The sequence below is a fragment of the Bufo gargarizans genome, chromosome 6, assembly GCF_014858855.1.
Source record: "Bufo gargarizans isolate SCDJY-AF-19 chromosome 6, ASM1485885v1, whole genome shotgun sequence".
In the NCBI taxonomy this organism is placed as follows: domain Eukaryota; kingdom Metazoa; phylum Chordata; class Amphibia; order Anura; family Bufonidae; genus Bufo; species Bufo gargarizans.
In genome coordinates, this window is record NC_058085.1 from 52439193 (window position 1) to 52462887 (window position 23695).

The following is a 23695-nucleotide window of genomic DNA, read 5'->3' on the forward strand; positions in this document are numbered from 1 at the left end:
GGCTAACGCCATGTTTTTGGCACAAAACCGTATTGTGTCGACCGGGAAATCACAGAGAAATTCTGCCGCTGACTTGAGTGTAGGTAATTGCTTGAGAAGCTCTTCTCTTGACACCCCGTCTTCAATATCCCTGCCCAGGTGACTGAGCCATACTCTAAGAGCTCGCGCAACCGGGACGGTCGCCATTGCTGCTTTATTAAGTGAGGCAAGATATGTATGTTGTCTTTTGAGGAGACCATCAGCCTTTTTTTCCATGGGATCCTTCAACAAGGATGAATCATCAGAAGGGAAGAATGATCTTTTAGCCAATCTAGCTACAGCCGGGTCCACTTTAGCCGGGGTACCCCAGGAGGATGATTCCACTGGGTCCGTCTTGTATACACTTCTAAATCTGGAACCTAGGTTTATTCTTCCTACAGGATGTTCCCACTCTTTAGACATCACTGCATCCAGGACTGGGTGCCCAGGGAACACTGACGCCTTCTTTTTAGGAAAATAAAAAAGATCCTCTTCATTATGTTTGCTGCACTTTTCTTTATTGGTCTCCATAATATTCTTGACTTCCTTAATCAGCTGATTTGTGTCAGCTTTGTCAAATAAAAAATTATCCTCCATAACGGGAGAATCAGAAAATGAGGAGATCTCCCCCTCAGAACGTGACGATTTCTCGGACGAGGATGGGGAACGCGGTCTCCTCTTGGTACCTTTCTTCTTTGCCTTAGATTTTTTAAGGAAGGATTTAAAGAGGGAAACCATCTTGCGCGTCTCGTCGTCAGAAGACTCATCAGCATGAGAACATTGCTCACAGATATTAGTTGCGTGGTTATCCGGTAGGGGCTGGAGACAAGAAATACACACGGGGAACTGGCTCTCCGTTTTTTCTTTTGCGGGGAGGGTTCCTGGGTATCCTGATGGCATCTTATGCACAGGTCCTGAGGAAAGTCATCCGGAAGTGGCTGTTCGCATGATTGGCACATCCTGTGCCTACTCTTGCGGGAACTCTTTTCCCCTCTGTAGTCAGCCCAGGAACACATCTTCACATCGGGGCTATCGCTGCAGGTACTCCGGACACTAGCCGGCCAGACATGGAGCCAGGTACTCATGGCTATCCCCATACTGAGGCCTCCAAACCTTGTCACAACAAGGTATACGGCCGGACAATAGGTGGGCTTCATCCTCAGATGAGGACAAAAAAAAACACAAGGAGGCATTGTGGAGGAGGCGTTTTATAGGGGAGTTAATTCATTGATTAATTGTTAATTAATATGTTCTAGGTGGGCGGTCCTGGAAAAGGATGACGACGAAGTTAACCCATTCTGTGCTGCCGTAGGACGAAACGGGAAAGCTAATCTACTGTATATATGTCCTATTTGGGTACTTTCACACTTACGGCAGAGGATTCCGGCAGGCGGTTCCGTCGCAATCCGGACGCAAACTGATGGTATTTGTCAGACAGATCCGGATGCGGATCCGTCTGACAAATGCATTGAAATACTAGATCCGTCTCTCCGGCGTCATCTGGAAAAACGGATCCGGTATTAATTTTCTTTGCATTTTAAAAGATCTTTTCCGGAACAGGCACTAAAACACTTCAATGCCAGATCCGGCATTCTGGCAAGTGGTCAGTATTTTTGGCCGGAGAGAAAACTGCAGCATACTGTGGTATTTTCTCAGTCGAAAAAACTTAAGAGGGACTGAACTGAAGACATCCTGATGCATCCTGAACGGAATGCTCTCCATTCAGAATGCATGGGGATAAAACTGATCAGTTTTTTTCTGGTATTGAGCTCCTGTGACGGAACTCAATACCGGAAAACAAAAACGCTAGTGTGAAAGTACCCTTGGGTCAACCTTCGTGTGTCGTCCCCCCTAACCTTTTGTACTTACGTTTATCACTCCTTAACCCCCCTCCCCTTTTTTTAAAAAAAAAATTTTTTAATTTTTTTATTTTATTAGGTCAGGATAATGTCAACCTTCAATTTTGCTTCCATCAACGCCAATGGGTTGAACATCCTCTATTCTCCGGCAAGAAGGTACAAATTGCATTCATACAGGAGACCCACTTCTGCAAGGGCGCTCCCCCTCTGTTTAGATCACCCAGGTACCTGGACGCTTACCGTAGTTGTTACTCCTTTTTCGAAATCAAGGGGGGTGCGCATACTAGTCTACAGAACCGCCCTATGGGAATTGGGAGCCGTCCAGATAGATGATAATGGCAGGTACCTATTTGTAAAGGGTCATCTAGCCGGACATCTTTATACCCTTGCCAATGTATACCTACCCAATACCAACCAACTTATGGCCTTAGCAGGAATACTGTTGAAACTTGATCGTTTTCCGGAGGGCACGCTACTGGTCAGGGGGGGGGGGGCTTAAATTTTGCCATAGACCCTTTGGTAGATGTTTCCAGAGGTGCCTCTCATTTGGTTTACTCCTATCTCCATCGCATCAAACGTCTCCTTCACTCTCACCAGCTGGTTGAAGTGTGGAGGGCGGTTAATCCGGATGTTAGAAATTATACCTACTATTCCCCAAGCAAGAAATGGGTACTCTAGGCTAGATTATTTCCTTATACGGCACTCTGCGGTACCCCTCCTCGCCTCTTCCACCATTGATTTTATGACTTTTTCAGATAATGCTATGCTCCATGTTTCTCTGAGATCCCCCCTTCCTGCTCCTAAGTCCTGGCAGTGGCGACTGAATGAGTCCCTGATACAGAATCTAGAAATCGTTCAAGATATAAATACGGTTCTCTCACGTTACTTTGAAGAAAACCAAGTGGAGAAGACTTCTCCTCTTACAGTTTGGGCCGCAAATAAATGTGTGGTAAGGGGGGCACTCATTAAGCATAAAGCTAGGATGCAAGAAAGAGCAAGCAGCAGAGATCTCCCAGCTTTTGGCGGAAGTCTCCCGCATGGAACATTCGCATAAACAATCTCATGCTCTAGCCTCCCGTTCTGCCTTGCTAATGGCTCAGAAGAAAATTAAGGAGAAACTTGATATACGCACCAAAACCATGTTAACTAGGGGCAGACGCCACTTCTTTGAATTTTGGTAATAAATGTAGCAGGACACTAGCTAGGTCCTTACGGGAACAGAGAGCGAGAAACTATGTACCAGCGATTTCCACTCCACAGGGCCCCAAAACGAAATGACCCAGCTAGGATAGCAGAGGCCTTTGCTTAATATTATCAGGCTTTATATAACTTACCTTGTTCAAACCCTGCCAGCCCATCTCTACCATTAGCTATGTGCAAATACCTATCTGACTTGGGTCTCCCGAAAATTCCACGGGAGGCTACCATGGACAGACCAATATCGGAGGAGGAATTACCTGAAGCACTAAAATCTATGCAACCCAGTAAAGCCTCTGGACTATGGACGATGGACTATCAGCCTCCTATTATAAAAAAAATACCTACCTCTTCTAAGGCCCCCGCTCACTAGGGCATTAAACATGGTAACAAAAGGATGACAGGTCGAACTGGATGGACAAATGTCTTTTTTCGGCCTTATGTACTATGTTACTAAAAGGTAGTCCACTCCCTAGAGACATGACACACACACACATATTACAGTTATACACAAAGAGGGAAAGGATCCAGCTGCCTGCGCAAGTTACCTCCGTATCTCACTGCTAAATGTAGACCTCAAGCTGTTTGCAAATATTTGAGCCATGCGCCTTGTCCCTCTCTTATCAGGTCTTATCCATACCGGCAAGGTGAGCTTCATCCAATCTAGAGAGGCTCGCGACAATACCAAAGTGCTGAACCTGATTCACCATGCTAAATTACAGTGCTCTTCTTTGTCTTTTGTCCACAGATGCTGAAAAGGCATTTCACAGAGTAAGTTGGCCATGGCTTTTCGCAGTCTTGAAGCATGTGGGCATAGGCGATTCCATGATGGCCTGGATCCGTTCCCTCTATACCGCCCCCACTGCCTCTACGAAGGTTAATTGTAACTGGGTGCCGAAGGCGCACTCGGTCTCCCATCAGCCGCAGACCTGCTGCTTAGCTTCGGGAGCGAGGATCTGTGTTTGACCTCGTTCCCAGGGCAGCTTTGCTAGCTGGGAGGCTCCCTGCTCCTAGGTCTGCCTTGAGTGCCGAGCTGATCACTCGGTGCTCGACTGGTCGGTCTGTCGGTCATGTGACGCTGGCCACCTCACATGATCCTCACTCCCCACTATAAATACAGGCAGCCTGCTGGCCACAGGTTGCCTGTTAATTTAGGTTTCTGGCAGTTGTTGGATACCTGTGTACTTACCTGATCCTGTTCCCTGACGATCCTTTGCCTGTTCCTCCTGTACTGCGCATCCTTCCTGATATATTGACCTCGGCTTCCACCTGACTATTCTTTGCAGACTTCTTTGGTACTTCTCAACTCTCCTGGTATTTATGACCCCGGCTTCTCCTGACCTTCCTTTGCTTATCCCTCTGTACTGCGTTGTCCTCTTGGTTTTGACCCGGTCCGTTCACTATCCATTATTTGTCTTGTCTGTCCTTCCCGCACGTATTCTAAGTTAGGGACTGCCGTCCAGTTGTCCACTGTCATCAGGACTCGTGAGGCAAGTAGGCAGGGCCAGGGGTGAGGGTGGAGCGCAGTGGTCACTATCCTCCCCCCTGTGTGTGTGTGTACGTGACCGTTACATTAATGGTTATTATCATCCGCTTTTGACCTAAGAAATGGGACACGTCAGGGTTGCCCTCTTTCTCCTTTGATTTTTGTCCTTACCCCATAGCCCCTGCTCCAAAAGGTGAGGATGAATCACAATATCACAGGCCTCTCTGTGTGCTCCCAGGAATTTAAGATTGCCGCATATGCGGATGACCTGATGTTTACGATCACCAAGCCCATAACCTCCTTCCCGAATCTGATTGCAGAGTTCCACACGTTTAACATTCTAGCCAATTTGAAAATCAACTTCCAAAAGTCAGAGGCCTTAAATATATCATTAGCAGCTCATTGGAATCGACCCTTACCATCTCTCTCCCATTTAGATAGACAGTCGGAACCGTCACATGCCTGGGTACTTGGATCCCAAGGGATCTGAGAGAGGTATTCAGCAGGAATTATGCCCCCAGTCTGGGTCGGATTAGAGAGGATCTTAAGAGAATGTCGAAGGGACTTTACACATGGTTTGGCAGGTGTGCCATATTTAAGATGAACGTTCTGCCTCGTCTGCTGTACCTCTTTCAGACTCTCCCTATAAAATGACCTACAAGTTTCTTTGTAACTGCTCACCAAGATCTTTTTAGGTTTATCTGGGTGGGTAAGAGACCGCGACTGGCCCGTTCCCTACTTCATACCCCGAAGGAGCAGGGGGTCTGGGGTTACCTGATCTCTGCAAATATTATGCAGCCACGATGCTCCAACGAATCATGGACTGGTGCCGTCACGCACCTTTTAAACAATCGGTTACCATTGAGCAGCAGTGTTCCTAGTCCTCCCTAGCTCTCTTACCCTGGGCTAAGTCTCTGATCCCTACTACACTCTTTACCCGTCCCACCATAGGTCCTACCCTACTACAATTCTACAAACGCCATCACCAACGCCATCCCCACTGTTTCCAGTCCTAGGACATCCGGATTTCCCAGCTAGCTGCTCCCCTGGCCCTTTTATGAACTGGCGCATAGGGGGTAAGTGTTGAGCCCCTTACTTTAGAACTTCAGGACGATGGTTTACATTTTCAGAACTACTGAAACTCACAAACCCATGTGCATTGGGACCTTGGAGAATTAGGCAACTGTCTCATTTCCTTTCCACTATCCCCTCGTCCCCAATGTTGGATAGACCTCTCACCCCCTTTGAAAAAATATGTGTTGGATCGGGTGTATACCGGCACTCTCTGTCTGAATTCCATAAGGCTTTGGTGACCGGACCGGATTTTCGCCCTCCCTACGTTGACAGATGGGCCTCTGACTTACAGGTTGACATCCCCTCCGACCAGTGGCCAAGACTATACCGCTTTACCCACAAATCCTCGCTAGTATTGGGCCCTATTCTCTTCAATATATGTATTAATGATCTTGTAGAAGGCTTGCATAGTAAAGTATAAATTTTTGAGGATGACACTAAACTGTGTAAAGTAATTGACACGGAAGAGGGTAATATACTATGTGTATATATATATATATACAGTACAGACCAAAAGTTTGGACACACCTTCTCATTCAAAGAGTTTTCTTTATTTTCATGACTATGAAAATTGTAGATTCACACTGAAGGCATCAAAACTATGAATTAACACATGTGGAATTATTATATGGATTTGTCCATACTGCTAGCTTCACAGATTAAATATCATTTAACGCCATTGGAAGATTCTTCTCTTAGATTCTTCATTTCTCAAAGTCTTCTTCATAGTTGCCATCACCTCTGCAATGTGTATTAGTGAGCTGCAGGATTTGTCATACAAGGAACCTTATCTCAAAGATCTAGAGGATTGTCTAGTTTTTTATGAACCATGTTTGCTTTCCTCGTAAACAGGGGCATAGCTAGAAATGACTGGGCCCCATAGCAAAAAAAAATTATGGGACCTCCCCCCCCTCCCGGATCTTCCACCTCCACATTACCTCTCGGACTTTGACGCCACATCCGCAGCTCCTCATGCACTTACGACGGTTACGCGTAGGACTGAGCACAGACAGTTGGTCACTGGCAACGCATTTGTGCCAGTGTAGGAAATGTATGAATCTAAATGTCTGTGTATTAAAGTAGGACTAGTCAGAACTGCCGCCCAGACTGCGGGACCACTCCGGGGGCAAGTCCTGGGAAAAAAAAGTGTGGGAACTCCCCCAAGACCCACTGCCACCCCCCCCCCCCAAAAAATAATAATAATAATAATAATAATATATATTTATACCGTACAGACCAAAAGTTTGGACACACCTTCTCATTCAAAGAGTTTTCTTTATTTTCATGACTATGAAAATTGTGGATTTACACTGAAGGCATCAAAACTATGAATTAACACATCTGCAATTATATACATAACAAAAAAAGTGTGAAACAACTGAAAATATGTAATATTCTAGGTTCTTCAAAGTAGCCACCTTTTGCTTTGATTACTGCTTTGCACACTCTTGGCATTCTCTTGATGATCTTAAAGACGTAGTCACCTGAAATGGTCTTCCAACAGTCTTGAAAGAGTTCCCAGAGATGCTTAGCACTTGTTGGCCCTTTTGCCTTCACTCTGCGGTCCAGCTCACCCCAAACCATCTTGATTGGGGCCAGGTCATCTGCCGCAGCACCCCATCACCCCTTCATGGTCAAATAGCCCTTACACAGCCTGGAGGTGTGTTTGGGGTCATTGTCCTGTGGAAAAATAAATGATGGTCCAACTAAACGCTAACCGGATGGAATAGCATGCCGCTGCAAGATGCTGTGGTTGCCATGCTGGTTCAGTATGCCTTCAATTTTGAATAAATCCCCAACAGTGTCACCAGCAAAGCACCCCCACACCATCACACCTCCTCCTCCATGCTTCACGGTGGGAACCAGGCATGTAGAGTCCATCCGTTCACCTTTTCTGCGTCGCACAAAGACACGGTGGTTGGAACCAAAGATCTCAAATTTGGACTCATCAGACCAAAGCACAGATTTCCACTGGTCTAATGTCCATTCCTTGTGTTCTTTAGCCCAAACAAGTCTCTTCTGCTTGTTGCCTGTCCTTAGCAGTGGTTTCCTAGCAGATATTCTACCATGAAGGCCCGATTCACACAGTCTCCTCTTAACAGTTGTTCTAGAGATGTGTCTGCTGCTAGAACTCTGTGTGGCATCGACCTGGTCTCTAATCTGAGCTGCTGTTAACCTGCGATTTCTGAGGCTGGTGACTCGGATGAACTTATCCTCCGCAGCAGAGGTGACTCTTGGTCTTCCTTTCCTGGGGCGGTCTGCATGTAAGCCGGTTTCTTTGTAGCGCTTGATGGTTTTTGTGACTGCACTTGAGGACACTTTCAAAGTTTTCCCAATTTTTCGGACTGACTGACCTTCATTTCTTAAAGTAATGATGGCCACTCGTTTTTCTTTACTTAGCTGCTTTTTTCTTGCCATAATACAAATTCTAACAGTCTATTCAGTAGGACTATAAGCTGTGTATCCACCTCACTTCTCCACAACGCAACTGATGGTCCCAACCCCATTTATAAGGCAAGAAATCCCACTTATTAAACCTGACAGGGCACACCTGTGAAGTGAAAACCATTTCAGGTGACTACCTCTTGAAGCTCATCAAGAGAATGCCAAGAGTGTGCAAAGCAGTAATCAAAGCAAAAGGTGGCTACTTTGAAGAACCTAGAATATGACATATTTTCAGTTGTTTCACACTTTTTTGTTATGTATATAATTCCACATGTGTTAATTAATAGTTTTGATGCCTTCAGTGTGAATCTACAATTTTCATAGTCATGAAAATAAAGAAAACTCTTTGAATGAGAAGGTGCGTCCAAACTTTTGGTCTGTACTGTATATACTGTATACTGCAGAGGACAGTATACTGCCACAGAGGGATCTGGATAGATTGGAGGCTTAGGCAAAGAAGTGGCAGATGAGGTTTAACACTGATAAATGTAAGGTTATGCACATGGGAAGGAATAATGCAAGTCACCTGTACATACTAAATGGTAAAACACTGGGTAACACTGACATGGAAAAGGACCTAGGAATTTTAGTGAACAGCAAACTAAGCTGTAGAAACCAGTGTCAGGCAGCGGCTGCCAAGGCCAATAAGATAATGCGTTGCATCAAAAGGGGTATAGATACCCGGGATGAGAACATATTCCTGCCACTTTACAGGTCACTGGTCAGACCACACATGGAGTACTGTGTACAGTTCTGGGCTCCTGTGAACAAGGCAGACATAGCAGAGCTGGAGAGGGTTCAGAGGTGAGCAACTAAAGTAAGAACTGGAATGGGGCAACTACAGTACCCTGAAAGATTATCAAAATTAGGGTTATTCACTTTAGAAAAACAACGACTGAGAGGAGATCTAATTACTATGTATAAATATATCAGGGGACAGTACAGAGATCTATCCCATCATCTATTTATCCCCAGGACTGTGACGAGGGGACATCCCCTGCGTCTGGAGGAAAGAAGGTTTGTACACAAACATAGAAGAGGATTCTTTACGGTAAGAGCAGTGAGACTATGGAACTCTCTACCTGAGAAGGTGGTGATGGGGAGCACAATAAAGGAATTCAAGAGGGGCCTGGATGTATTTCTGGAGTGTAATAATATTACAGGCTATAGCAACTAGAGAGGGGTCGTTGATCCAGGGAGTTATCTGATTGCCCGATTGGAGTCGGGAAGGAATTGTTTTCCCCTTAGTGGGGAAAATTGGCTTCTACCTCACAGGTTGTTTTTTATTTTTTGCCTTCCTCTGGATCAAGTTGCAGGATGACAGGCCGAACTGGATGGACAGACGTATTTTTTTCGGCCTTATAAACTATGTTACTATATACAGGGGGTACTGAATATGTGAAACTATATACAGGGGGTGCCTAGCATAAGGCAATATACACAGGGGTCATATAATCTGTGGCACTATACAAGGGGCACAGAGTCTACAGCAGTGTACACTGGAAGCACAGAGCATGAGGCACTATAAACAGGGGGCACAGAGTCTATGTCACTATACACTGGGGGCACAGCATGTGTGGTACAATATACATGGGGCACAGAGTGTGTACCATTATATACTGGGAGTACAAGGGTGTAGTACTATATGCAGGGGGCACATGGTATGTGGCACTATCTATTGTATGCAAAGAGTGTGTGCCACTATCTGTAGGAGCGCTGAACATGTGGTACTATATTTAGGGGGCACTGTGTATGGAGCTTTATTTTAGACAGTATTATAGTAGCTCTGTACAGGAATATAACTACTATATTACTGCTCCTATTTACAAGAATATTACTACTATAATACTGCCTCTTATGTACAAGAATATAACATCTATAATACTGCCCCTATGTACAAGAATATAACTACTATAATACTGCTCCTCAGTACAAGAATATAACTACTATAATACTGCCTCCTATGTACAAGAATATAACTACTGTAATACTGCTCCTGTGTACAAGAATATAACTACTATAATACTGCTCCTGTGTACAAGAATACAACTACTATACTACTGCCTCCTATGTACAAGAATATAACTACAATAATACTGCTCCTGTGTACAAGAATACAACTACTATAATACTGCCTCTTATGTACAAGAATATAACTACTATAATACTGCTCCTATATACAAGCATATAACTACTATAATACTACCTCCTATGTACAAGAATATAACGACTATTATACTGCCTTCTATGTACAAGAATATAACTACTATAATCCTGCTCCTTTGTACAAGAATATAACTATTGTAATACTGTCTCCTATGTACTAGACTACAACTACAACAATACTGCCTCCTATTTACAAGATAATAACTACTATAATACTGCTCCTTTGTACAAGAATATAATTACTATAATACTGCTCCTATTTACAAGAATATAACTACTATAATACTGCCCCATGTACAAGAATATAACTACTATAATACTGCCCCTATGTACAAGAATATAACTACTATAATACTGCTCCTATATACAAGAATATAACTACTATAATACTACCTTCTATGTACAAGATTATAACTACTATAATACTGCCTCCTATGTACAAGAATATAGCTACTATAATACTGCTCCTTTGTACAAGAATATAACTACTATAATACTGCTCCTATATACAAGCATATAACTACTATAATACTACCTTCTATGTACAAGAATATAACTACTATAATACTGCCTATGTACAAGAATATAACTACTATAATACTGCTCCTATGTACAAGAATATAACTACTATAATACTGCTCCTATGTACAAGAATATAACTACAATAATATTGGCTCCTATGTGCAAGAATATAACTACTATAATACTGCTCCTATGTACAAGAATGTAACTACTATAATACTGCTCCTATGTACAAGAATATAACTACTATAATACTGCTCCTATGTACAAGAATATAACTACTATAATACTGTGCCTATGTACAAGAATATAACTGCTATAATACTGCCTCCTATGTACAAGAATATAACTACTATAATACTGTATCCTATGTACAAGAATGTAACTACTATAATACTGCTCCTATGTACAAGAATGTAACTACAATAATATTGGCTCCTATGTGCAAGAATGTAACTACAATAATGCCGCTCCTATGTACAAAACTATAAATCTAATGACATTATCTTTATATCTCTATAACCTTTGGAAGTGAAGTCTATATAATAGACAATACGCATTTGTGAATAATTCTTTTTGATAAAGAACAATGAGGGGTATAACATGCCAGAAATCATTTGATTTATTATGTCCTTTCTGGAATCACGAGGGATAAACGGTGGCTTTGACCTCTGTTGAGTCATGTTGACGGTCCCAAGCTCATTAGTCATGACATTCATTAAAAGAGAGCAAAGTACAAGACAAGAGCCCTATTGTGTTTCCATACAGATGTAGTAGAGGTATGGGTGTCAGATTTAGCAGAGCAGGCAGCATCACTTGTCGAAGAAGTTGACTGATTTGGTCAATCCGTGCATGATGAAGTCATCATGATAGGCCAGAGACCTGGTGAAGATGCACTAGGGCGGCTTCTAGTAAAGTATTTCTATGTCCCAACAAATAAAATTGGTGTGTATGTTCTTTTATGACATTTTAGCCCTCTAAATATAGGTGTAATATGGTGCCTCCCAATATAAATAAGGGGGGAACTTACCCCTACGGGTTCTCCAGAAGTAATCTAGTAGAACAAGACAGACTAAGTGGTCAGGTAAGTTGGAGATTTAGGCTGGTTAGGATCCTAAGGGACATTAGCTGATGACTGACCAACTGAACTCTCAAATCATGTCGTGTCACCTCACCAGGCATGGTGATGTCACTAATCTTGATCCAAGGAGGTCTCAGCCTACCCATGACTGTGTGGTCACCCCTTGTAAAGATTATTTTGGTGACTACTTGATCTCTGTTGGACTGACCACCATGTTCAAGACCTCTCTGATGCTGCTTCTGGTTTTAAGTGTCTTGTTACAGGAAGTTATTTCCTCAATTCCCTTTATAGGTTTGACTGTGTCAACCTAGAGCAGATGTCAAAATGGAAAAAAGTCCTTTTATCTTAATGGCAGCCGTGTAGTGCCTAATGAATAGGTCAGTAATCCTCGATGGCAGATAAACAAGACACACCAATGTATACACTGAGATAAAGGAGCCATACAAGGAGTTCTCATAAAGGAAACCAGTTCTCACGGCCAACTGCTTACATTTGCCACCTCCCTGTACTCAGTAGTCAACCCATGAATAGTTTTTTGAAGAATGGAGATTGGAGAGGTCTTCCATAATAGCCCCAGTCACAGTGCCCCCATGGCAGTACCAGACACATTGCTCCATAATTATGCTCTACTGGTGCTCCGGTACCAGTGCCAGCCATTGTGTCTCTTCAACAGTGCCGTCCACAACAGTATCAGCTACAGTGCCCCCAAAACAATAACAACCACATTATAGTGGCAGCTACTGTGCGTCCATTACAGTACCAACTACAATGCCCTAAAACCAGTGACAGCCAAAGTGTTGCATATCGGTATCAATTACTGTGTCCCTATAACAGTGCCAGCCAGTTCACAAAAAAAGTACAACCAACAGTGCCCCAATAGCAGTGACATCCACAGTGCTGCCATTACAGGTCCAGCTTCAGTGCCCTTATACCATTGACAGCCATTGTGCTCTCTTATTAAGAACAGCTATGCTGCCCCCAATAACAGTGGCAAGCACAGTGACCCTATAACAGTGTTAAAACAATACAAAAAAGTAGGATAGTACCACTTACTGACTATAGATAGTCTATACTAGGCGGCAGTGCTCGCGGTGTCAGGCCCCGGCCTCAGGGGTCCCACAGTCACAAGAGAAGATGTAGGAAGGAACCGCAGCACTCCAATCTACAATCCAATCATGTGTTTATTAACACCGAATCAAAGCAACGTTTCGACTTTACAAGTCTTTTTCAAGCTTGAAATAGACTTGTAAAGTCGAAACGTTGCTTTGATTCGGTGTTAATAAACACATGATTGGATTGTAGATTGGAGTGCTGCGGTTCCTTCCTACATCTTCTCCTATAACAGTGTTAGTCATTCTGCCCCATAACAGTGCTAGTCATTCTACCCCCATCAGAGTGCAAGCACAATAACCCATAACAGTGCTAGTCATATTGGCTCCATACCGCTGCTAGTCATTCTACCACCTTAACAAAGCCAGTCCCAATACCCCAATAAGTGATAGTCATTCTACCCCCATCACAGTGGCAGCCATATTGTCCCCATAACAGTGCTAATCATTCTACCCCCATAATATGGCTAGTCATTCTACTCTTATAACCGTGTCAGCCACAGTCCCCCCAGAACAGTCATCCTATCCCATAACAGGGCTAGTCAATCTATTCCCATAACAGTGTCAGCCACAGTCCCCCCATAACAGTGCTAGTCATTCTCCCATAACAGTGTCAGCCACGGTCCCCCCATAACAGTGCTAGTCATTCTCCCATAACAGTGTCAGCCACAGTCCCCTCTTAACAGTGCTAGTCATTCTCCCATAACAGTGTCATCCACAGTCCCCCCCATAACAGTGCTAGTCATTCTCCCATAACAGTGTCATCCACAGTCCCCCCCATAACAGTGCTAGTCATTCTCCCATAACAGTGTCAGCCACAGTCCCCTCTTAACAGTGCTAGTCATTCTCCCATAACAGTGTCAGCCACAGTCCCCCCCCATAACAGTGCTAGTCATTCTCCCATAACAGTGTCAGCCACAGTCCCCCCATAACAGTGCTAGTCATTCTCCCATAACAGTGTCAGCCACAGTCTCCCCCCCCCCCCCATAATAGTGCTAGTCATTCTGTCCCCATAACAATTTTAATTATTCTGTTCACATAACAATGCCAGCCATTGGACAATCACAGTCATATTGATAGGGCCAATAACAGCACCAAATAATCTGGATAACCACTTTGCCCCCATAAGAGTGTCATAAAATCTCATGTATATATGTATACCCATTATCCTATAATGTAGCTTTTCAGGAAAATATTGGTGAGAGTAAAGAACTCACCTGTTTCTGAGGTATCGCATAAAGTCGGGGTGCAGGATCTTAAAATGTTCTGTGGTCAGGTTCTTGCCAAAATAATGGGAAGGACTATGGACGGAAAAGAGAGGGAAGTTAATATCTGGTTATATGAAAAAAATGTATGACAAGTGCAGATCTCACCTTTGGGACTGCACCTTATGGGATGCGCTTCATCTGCCAATTTCTGTTACTCGAACACTCTATACATTTCAGAGGGGAGGTACCTACACCTGCAGGTGACCCTTTGCATTGAAGTCAATGAGAGATACAGAAATAACCAAGCATAGCCACCTCTCCTTTGAACTGTATGGAGATGGCAGGGAATGGGAATCAGCAAACTGGGGTCACTGGACTTCCTGATGGTTCCAGAGGTTGGACTATCAAGTATTTATGACCTATACTATGAATAGGCTATAACTCCTATAAATGGAAATACCCCTTTAAGGATATCATTATTCACAAGCAATATGGCTGATATTCCATTCCTGGTTTAGGATACTAAAGAAGATTAGCGTTGCTGTCATGACCACCATTTTGCTTGTTTACAGGAGCAATTCATCTTTAAATACATTTTTCTGTAGGATCTGACTCTGTAGAACTGAGACCTGCTCTCCTGAGATATAGGAGTTCTGGTCTTTTGTATATCTCTTGGTTGACATATCTAATGTCTGATTAGAAACAGTCAGACGCTCCCTAATTTGAAGCTGAGCTGATACACTGTCATTGGGCAGTAAGCTTCTTATGCATCGGATACTTGAATAGTTGCTGCTATAAATAGGGAAATATTATGAGATTTCAGCTCTAAAGCTTGTAGAATTGTGAATGGAGCTCTGGAGTATAATACAGGCAGAAACTCAGGATAAGTAGTGTGATGTATTTAGGAAGTTCCAAGTCTATTCCACCTAATAGGAAATCTAGTTAAGACAAAAAGACTTACTCTTTGCCCTTGTCCCAGCCCCGATCAATAATGGTGTTTGTGAGAGCTGCCCGCACCATTAAATAGTCTCTGTCATGATCCGGTAAGATGACATAGCGGGTTTCCTGAGGAGATGAAAGTGTGTAGTTAGAAACTAGACCGTGACCAGGGCACAATACTTGGAGCAAAGCTTACAATTTATCTACAGAGACAATCATGAATACGCTACTCAGGGGTGGAGCATGACTCATAGTTCAAAGACAACAAAGGAAAGCCCCACCAACTCTGGCCCTGGACTTGAAGTGTATCAGTTTTGCCCAGACTGCCCCTTTAAAAACTGAAGGGTATCTGTGAATAGAGTGGTCATCTTCAAAAGAAGAACAATGGACGCTATAACCAACTAGTGGTTCAGGGTCATTCTATCATTCTATGGCCTACGGTGAAAAATAAAATAGTGCTGCCCCCTTATGATGGTAAACCGATGAGTCCATATGACAAGCTCAGCATTCTGTGATGGAATTTTCAGAGATGCATCCTACCCCTGAATACTCAGGCCAAACTCTCTTCTCGGCCTGCCCACAAGTAGGACCTTTAGTCACATGACAGACAAAAGGGGCATGACCTGAAGCATTTGTAGATGTTGCATGAGTAGTGTAATAGGGATCACAAAGAAAAGGGAAATGTAGTAAATCCCACCTGATCCAAGTGGACAAAGTCTTCTACACTGGTTGACTATGGAGAGTGGCCCAAGATGGAGGGATGTGTATCCACATATGGCACTGAGGGTGGTGTACTTGACTCTTGAGTCTTTAAGATGCCTACAGCCAAAATTTAGGTAACAATGCCAATAAGTGTGTATATTTTGCATTACCGGTGTACGGGGAACCATCTTGAATCCTTTATTCCCATATGCATATAATGAATTCATCAATGTATTTGTTGAGAATGAAAAGAACGAAGTTCGTTCGCCAACATCCTTCTCAAAACCCTTCGTAATGGCACCATTTACCCTGAAAGTTAAGCCAATAAATAGAACATGAGGAACCGGCTACAATCATGGTCTTTGTGGTGAATTTTATAAGTGAAGCTTGATACCTGAAGACATAGTCATGGGAATCAATCTCTTGTCCCATTCCAGATCCATTCAAAATGCCACCATTGCCCACCACAGCACACCGAATACAAGGCTTCTGCCCTCTCCAGGTATCGAACATGTAGGCATTACCCGTGGAGTTCAACATGTTAAGGGATTCATTAATAACTGGAGAAAGATATATGAAAAAGTATTAAGTATATGACTAGTTTCCATCTGTGTGCTTGTCATGATTTTGGCTATGGGTGTTATAGCCGAAAAAGGGCCAACTGCATTTGAACGGCCATGGTTTTGGAATGGAATTAGAGATGTGTGAATCGCAGTTGACGAAGTGGAATTCAATCAGAATTTCAGGAAAAATTTGATTTGCACCGAATCCGAATTTCCTCACGCTTTGTGGTAACGAATTCCTTTTTTTTTTTCTAAAATGGCTGCTGCACATGTTAGGACATGGAGTAAGGAACTCTGGGAACAAGGAATCACCCACAATGCCATGCATGCAGCCAATCAGCAGCCAGCCAGCCCTGTGATGTCACAGCCCTATAAATAGCCTCAGCCATCTTGGATTCAGACATTTTCCAGTGTATTTAGTGCAGGGAGAGACGTCAGCAGGCACTAGGGAAAGTGCTAGGAAAACTTTAAAACTTTTATTTTGCTGTATAGACGTTCAGGGAAAGAACATTAGAAGTGTAGGGAAAGGATAGGGAGGAATTATTCCACAGTATTGAAGCAGAACAGGGTCCAATAGAGAGGTGTACAGCCTGGATAATAGGAGCAATCCTATTACACCTTGCTGCAATGACTGGGGATCCAAATTGCCAATATACAGCTGCTTTTAGGTTTGCAATAGATGATAGTTCTGCAATTCCAGCAAACCATTCTTTTTATTGGAGTGTAAGTGCTGTGTGATACAGCCATTAACAGGGTGTATTACTAGGAAATATTTCTACGTCTTATTAGCCCTTGTGCGGTGCGGTTATATCTTCTAAAGCCTTTTTTGGCGTGTATAAGTGGTGGAAAAAAAGGGCTTATTAGCCGTTGTGTGGTGAAGTGAGAAAACGACAGCCCTTTTTGGCATGTATTAGTGGCAAAAAAAAGTATTATTTGCTGTTCAGCGGTGCAGTTATATGGTCTAAAGTCTTTTTTAGGTATGTATTAGTGGGGAAAAAAGGGCTTATTTGCCGTTGTGTGGTGAAGTGAAAAAATTACAGCCTTTTTTAGCGTGTATTAGTGGGGGGCGGGAAAAAGTATTATTTGCCATTCAGTGGTGCAGTTATATGTTCTAATGCCTTTTTTGGCTTGTATTAGTGGTGGAAAAAAAGGGGCTTATTAGCCGTTGTGTGGTGAAGTGAGAAAATTACAGCCTTTTTTAGCATGTATTAGTGGGGGGAAAAAGTATTATTTGCCGTTCAAGGGTGCAGTTATATGTTCTAATGTTTTTTTGACATGTATTAGTGGGAAAAAAAGGGCTTATTAGCCGTTGTGTGGTGAAGTGAGAAAATTACAGCCCTTTTTGGCGTATATTAGTGGCAAAAAAAGTATTATTTTCCGTTCAGCGGTGCAGTTATATGTTCTGAAGCCTTTTTTGGCGTGTATTAGTGGCAAAAAAAAAGTATTATTTGCCATTTAGCGGTGCAGTTATATGTTCTGAAGCCTTTTTTGGCGTGTATTAGTGGCAAAAAAAAAGTATTATTTGCCATTTAGCGGTGCAGTTATATGTTCTGAAGCCTTTTTTGGCGTGTATTAGTGGCAAAAAAAAGTTATTTGCCATTGTGTGGTGAAGTGACAAAATTACAGCCTTTTTTGGGGTGTATTAATTTCCTTTTTATTTACTTATTTGATCTGACAGTATGTGAGACAGAGAAGTGAAAGGCCCTGCACAGGGAAGGGGCAGAGCCCTAAATGTTTCTGGCGCAGGGACAGGTCGCAGCAGAGTAAGGGTGCGTGGCAGCAGGAGTCACTTCCATAGGCCTGAGCTTCCAGTGTCAGCTAGCGGTTGTGTCTTGACCAGCAACCCAGCGGTTCTTGAATGGTTGACTCGGTCATCCACTTTGTCCCAAGTGACATCAGACACCGCCAGCCAAGAGTTGGTGGGTTCGTCAGACACAACCCTTAGTTGACATGGCCCTCACCTGTCCTCAACCCTCCTCTGTCCTTTTCTGTTCCCTCAGCCAAAGAAGTATTATATGCTGTGGACTCAGCTCCACTATACAGCGAGGACGAGCTACTAGAGAACAGTCAGCAGCTACTGCCCAGCAATGATCTGGAGGAGACATCCACCGCTTTCATCGGTAGGCGGGCAAGTAGTGATCAGGAGAGTGGCGTGGGAGCTGGTGTTGCAAGCGGTCAGGCTACTGGCTCAGAGACTGTTGAGGAGGACATCAGTGATGTGCAGACAGTACTCGATGATGATGTAGCCGATCGCAATTGGGAGCTGGGTGTCGAAGGGGCTTCATTGTCATCGAGAGAAGAGTGTGGCAGCTTGCTTGTAAGGCAGCGGCAGAGCCAGCAAGTCGGTCGCATGGCCGGGAGTCAGCAGGGTGGCAGCAGTGGGAGGTTGGGAGCCAAACATGCCCAGGGTAGACCACCCGCTGTGCAGGAGCCTACCTGCCCAGAAAGTACTGGTCCAGGTGTTCATGGAGCCAGCGGCGGTAGCAGTCAGTGCGGAGTGTTGGGGGTAAAATCACCTACTTGGCGGTGTGGCAGTTATTTGGTTAAGCCACCGGAGGAGGTGAACATGGCCATTTTCCAAATCTGTGGGCAGAATGTGAAGCGTGGCCAGGGTGCCAATGTTGGCACCACAGCCCTGCGTCAACATATGCAGCGTCACCATAAAAGTGACCTGGGAGAACCGTGGCTCCAATGTGGTGGTCCAGCCTGCTGCAGAAACCACTGCATCACCCAGTGGCACGCACCAGATTTCAGGCAGTCAAGGCTCCACCACCTCAGCCGAAGGGAGCTGTCTGTACTTTTCATCATCTGCTGGTCCTGATGCTTCTGCTGCTCGCCCTCCAACTCCATGTCAGTCATTCCGTCAGCAATCGATCCCCGATGCGATTTCCAGGAGACAACAGTATGCTTGCACTCATCCAACGGCGCAGAAGCTGAACGTGCTCCTGGCCAAGTTGCTGGTGCTGCAGTCCCTACCTTTCCAAGAGGTGGACTCTGCACCTTTCAGAGAACTGATGGCTTGTGCAGAGCCGATGTGGAGAGTCCCAAGCCGCCATTTCTTTGCCAAAAAGGCAGCCAGCCCTGCACACACATGTAGAACAGAAGGTCGGCCAGTCCTTGAGCCTGTTAGTGTCTGCCAAAGTGTACAGCAACGCCGACTTGTGGAGCAGTAACTATGGTCAAGTACAATATATGTCCTTTACAGCCCACTGGATAAATGTGGTTCCTGCCCAGCCAAACCAGCAACTTCGCCAGGTGATGCCGCTTCCGCCTCACGTTCTCACGTCGTTGGTCCTGTGACAATGTCTGCCTCTGCCTCCTCATCATCCATCGTGTCCTCAGCCTCCACTGCAGGGAAAATTCACAGTGCTCCTTCAGCATACCACATGTGCAGGGCACGGTGGTGTCACACTGTTCTACACCTCGTTTGCCTGGGCGAACAGAGTCACACAGGGGAGGAACTGCTCCACGTCCATCATCAAGAAATCAAATCCTTGCTTTCTCTGCGACAACTCGAAATCAGAACCATTGTGACCGAGAACTGGAAAAACATGGTGTCGGCGCTGTGTCTAGTAGGGCTGAGCCGTGCGCCCTGCATGGTGCACATGTTTAATCTGGTTGTCAAGCGGTTTTTGAAGTCTTCCACCCATCTGCAAGACATCCTAAAAATGACCAGGAAACTTTGCATGCACTTCAGCCACTCGTACACTGCCAAGCACACCCTCGAGGACTACGGGATGAACAACGTCATTCCACTACTTCATATCCTGGAACAGATGCTGGAACATCTGGCTGGTCAGGAGACTGGAGATATGGCGTCTACATCACCGTGGCAGTATGCAGTGGAGATGGAGGCAGGGAGTCTCTCCGAGTCATTTGCGCAAATGGCCTGCTGCATGCTCGCTTTCTAAGGTAGTGACAGCCGAATTGTGACCATTCGGCAGAGGGATGACTTCTGGCTCTCCACCTTTTTGGACCCTCGCTACCGGTCCAAATTGGGGGCCTTTTTTAGACCCACTAAGAGGGAGAACTACTATAGAGACATCCTATGTAGTCAGTTGGCTGCTGCCTATCTGCGCCATTGTCCATCCTCTCGTAGGTCTGACTGGGGGGCCCTCTGCCCTCTCATTCTACTGCCATGGCTGCTGTTGCGGGGTGGGGGGTGGGGGGTAGGAGCAGTACCAGCTCCATCAGCAGCAGCTTGAGTCTAGAGTCGATGATGAGCAGCTTTCTTAACCCGCCTAGTGAAGAAACTACTCACCAGCAGCAACACCTAGACCTGGAGCAGAACCTGAACTAGCAGGTGGCGGCATACTTGGACAGCACCCTGCCACCCCACATTGAAGATCCGCTGGACTACTGGGCAGCCAAACTGAATTTGTTATCGCAACTGGCCGAGTTTGGCCTGGAAAAGCTGTCCACCCAGCCAGTAGTGTGGCATCAGAGTGGGTGTTTAGTGTGGCGGGGGCCATAGTTACCCCAAGGAGAACTCGCCTATCGACCCAAAATGTGGAGAAACTGACCTTTGTTAAGATAAATCAGGTGTGAATCAGCCATCAGGCATGGATCCACGAATGCCTGATGCATCAGATTAGATCATCCATGTTTCCTCACCCAAACCTTGACAAAATAGGCCAGTTTCTTCTGGCTACCTGCCTCAGCTACTATTCTGATGCTGCCACCCGCCTGATGCCACATATCTAATGCCAAGTGCTCTTTCTTACACCCACCGTCAGCAGGTACTGTTATTGCCACCCACCTCCCCACTCTGTCACTGGTTCACTCTGTGGTCTCCTGATGCTGCTGCCACCTACACACCCTGTCATTGTGCCACTCTGTGGCCTTCTCATGCTGCTGCTGCCACCTCCACACTATGTCACCTTGCCACTCTGTGGTCTCCTCATGCTGCTGCTAAATCAACACTATGTCACTGGGGCACTCTGTGGCCAGCTCATGCTGCTGCTGCAACCTCCATACTATGTCACCTTGCCACTCTGTGGTCTCCTCATGCTGCTGCCAACTCACAACTCTGTCTCTGGGCCACTCTGTGGTCTCCTCATGCAGCTGCCACCTCCACACTCTGTCATTGTACCACTATGGCCTCCTCATGCTGCTGCTGCCACCTCTACACTATGTCACCTTTCCAGTCTGTGGCCTCCTCCATGCTGCTGCTGCTACCGCCTTGCTATGTCACCGTGCCACTCTGTGGTCTCTTCATGCTTATGCTAACTCAACACTATGTCCATGGGCCACTCTGTGGGCTCCTCATGCTGCTGCTGTTGCTGCCACCTCCACACTATGTCACCTTGCCAGTCTGTGACCTCCTCATGCTGCTGCTAACTCAACACTATGTCACTGGACACCTCTGTGGGCTCCTCATGCTGCTGCTGTTGCTGCCACCTCCACACTATGTCACCTTGCCAGTCTGTGGCCTCCTCATGCTGCTGCTAACTCAACACTATATAAATGGGCCACTCTGTGGTGTCCTAATGCTGCTGCTGCTGCCACCTCCCCACTATGTCACTGTGCCACTCTGTGGTCTCCTCATGCTGCTGCTACCTCAACACTATGTAATTGGGCCACTCTGTGGACTTCTCAAGCTGTTCTCCCACCCTCCGCACTCCATGACTGGGCCACTATTTTGCCTTTTTGGCCTGGTTGACATCATCATTTATTTGAACCTTCTTCTGATCTGTCAGAAGGAAGGGAAAATGAGACGCACAACGGATCCTGTCTATGTAGCAGCTGTAAGGCCTGTATGGTCCCATCAAAATTGGCTTATGATTTGGTAGCCAAAAGCAGGAGTGGTTACAAAACACAGAAAACATGCAAATATTCCATTCACGTGTCATCTCTGTTTTAGATCCACTCCTGTTTTTTTTTAACTTTAGCAATACTGATGGATTACTGACCAAATGCTGATCGAGTGAAGGCAGATGCTCAACAGACAGGATCTGTTTTTTGGGGGCTTATTGTTCTGATGAATCATAGGAAGGGAGGACTCTACTTGTATAAGCGTTTAATAGAACAGGTTCTGTAGACATCTATGTGGAATCAGCTGATGACGGTGTAAAAGGAGTGCGCTCTTTCACGCTACAGTAGGATCTTGGGTCTCTGCGCGGTTCTTTATACCTGGTGCTAACATCGATCTGTAAGGCTGAGTTAACACTTGAGTTATTTGGTCAGTCTTGGCCCTGTAACTGCCCAAATAAGTGAAGTGTGCAGTGATTCTAAAAGTGACACCTGTCATGTGCATGTCATACTGAGTCACAGTATTGTTTCACTACCACAGCAGACTCCCTATGCATGTTACTGCAGGGCACAGTGTTATACACCACTATACAGGCTTTCTGCAGCCAGGAAATAGCAGAATCTAATCTTTTCGGAAAATGTGGCAAACCGGACAAATCAAATTTTTTAGAAATTCTCTCATCTCTAAATGGAATGTCCAACAAGCTCATGTAGGTTTGATGGTTGGGTGTCCACATAGTGTTGGCCATGTAGTGTATCATTTGGCTGGTCTGTTTAGTGGACATTCATATAGCTCATCAGATGGTCATCTAATTGGTTTTTGTAGACCTTGAAGAACAAACCATGCCTAGACCTGAATGCATTGGGGATACTGATGGTTTAGATGTTCATTTAAAACCATCTTATGTATAAGTAATGCATGCTGTAGGGCTCAAGGACCACTTTGCTCTAGACATTAGACATGGTCATGAAATAAATAAATAACTTACTCTGCCAGGTCACTCCCTCCCAGCCTTGAGCTCCATTGTATTTCTTAAGTCTTTGGTATTCCGACTCTTGAGCGTGTTTTTTCCACTGCAAAACTGGTATTTTTTCCAAAAACATATCTTGGAATTCCTTACTCCCGAGCTTATCTCTTGTGCGGTTTGGACATTTCTGTAAATATGTGTAAGGAACACATTGAGGATGTATAGAGGTTCTCTAAAGATTATTCAGAATTCTTCTAGATCAGTGTTACTCAACTCCAGTCCTCAAGTTCTGATTCATTGACACTAATTATATCACCTGCTCAATACTAAGAAAATCCTGAAAACATGACCGGCAGGTGCACTGTAAGGACTTGAGGAACACTGTCTAGATTGTTGAAAGGACCAACCTTCAATACCCATAAAACCCAGAACTGTTTTCTTTAACCTAGGTCCTAACTTGATGACTTTGCTTGACCAATGGGCTTTATATTCTCTAGTCAATTTACTGTCTACTGAGCCAGGGTCGGTCTAGGATTCCTTGGGCCCACCAGAAAATCTCGGGGCCCAACTCTCATATCATCAATAATGTCAAATACTTGTTGATTTA

At 44.7% G+C, this 23695-nt stretch overlaps 1 protein-coding gene across 1 annotated transcript in view; it reads right to left on the reverse strand.

Annotated features, from left to right (window-relative positions):
• Positions 1–23695, reverse strand: part of LOC122941255 (alpha-N-acetylgalactosaminide alpha-2,6-sialyltransferase 2-like) — an 84291-nt gene that overhangs the window by 17570 nt on the left and 43026 nt on the right. Inside the window, exons 3-7 of the mRNA XM_044298345.1 lie at positions 23110–23275; positions 16201–16366; positions 15977–16115; positions 15127–15230; positions 14175–14258 (exon numbers count right to left, since the gene is read on the reverse strand). Coding sequence (XP_044154280.1) covers positions 14175–14258; positions 15127–15230; positions 15977–16115; positions 16201–16366; positions 23110–23275 — 659 coding nt within the window. The remainder of the gene's footprint in view (positions 1–14174; positions 14259–15126; positions 15231–15976; positions 16116–16200; positions 16367–23109; positions 23276–23695) is intronic.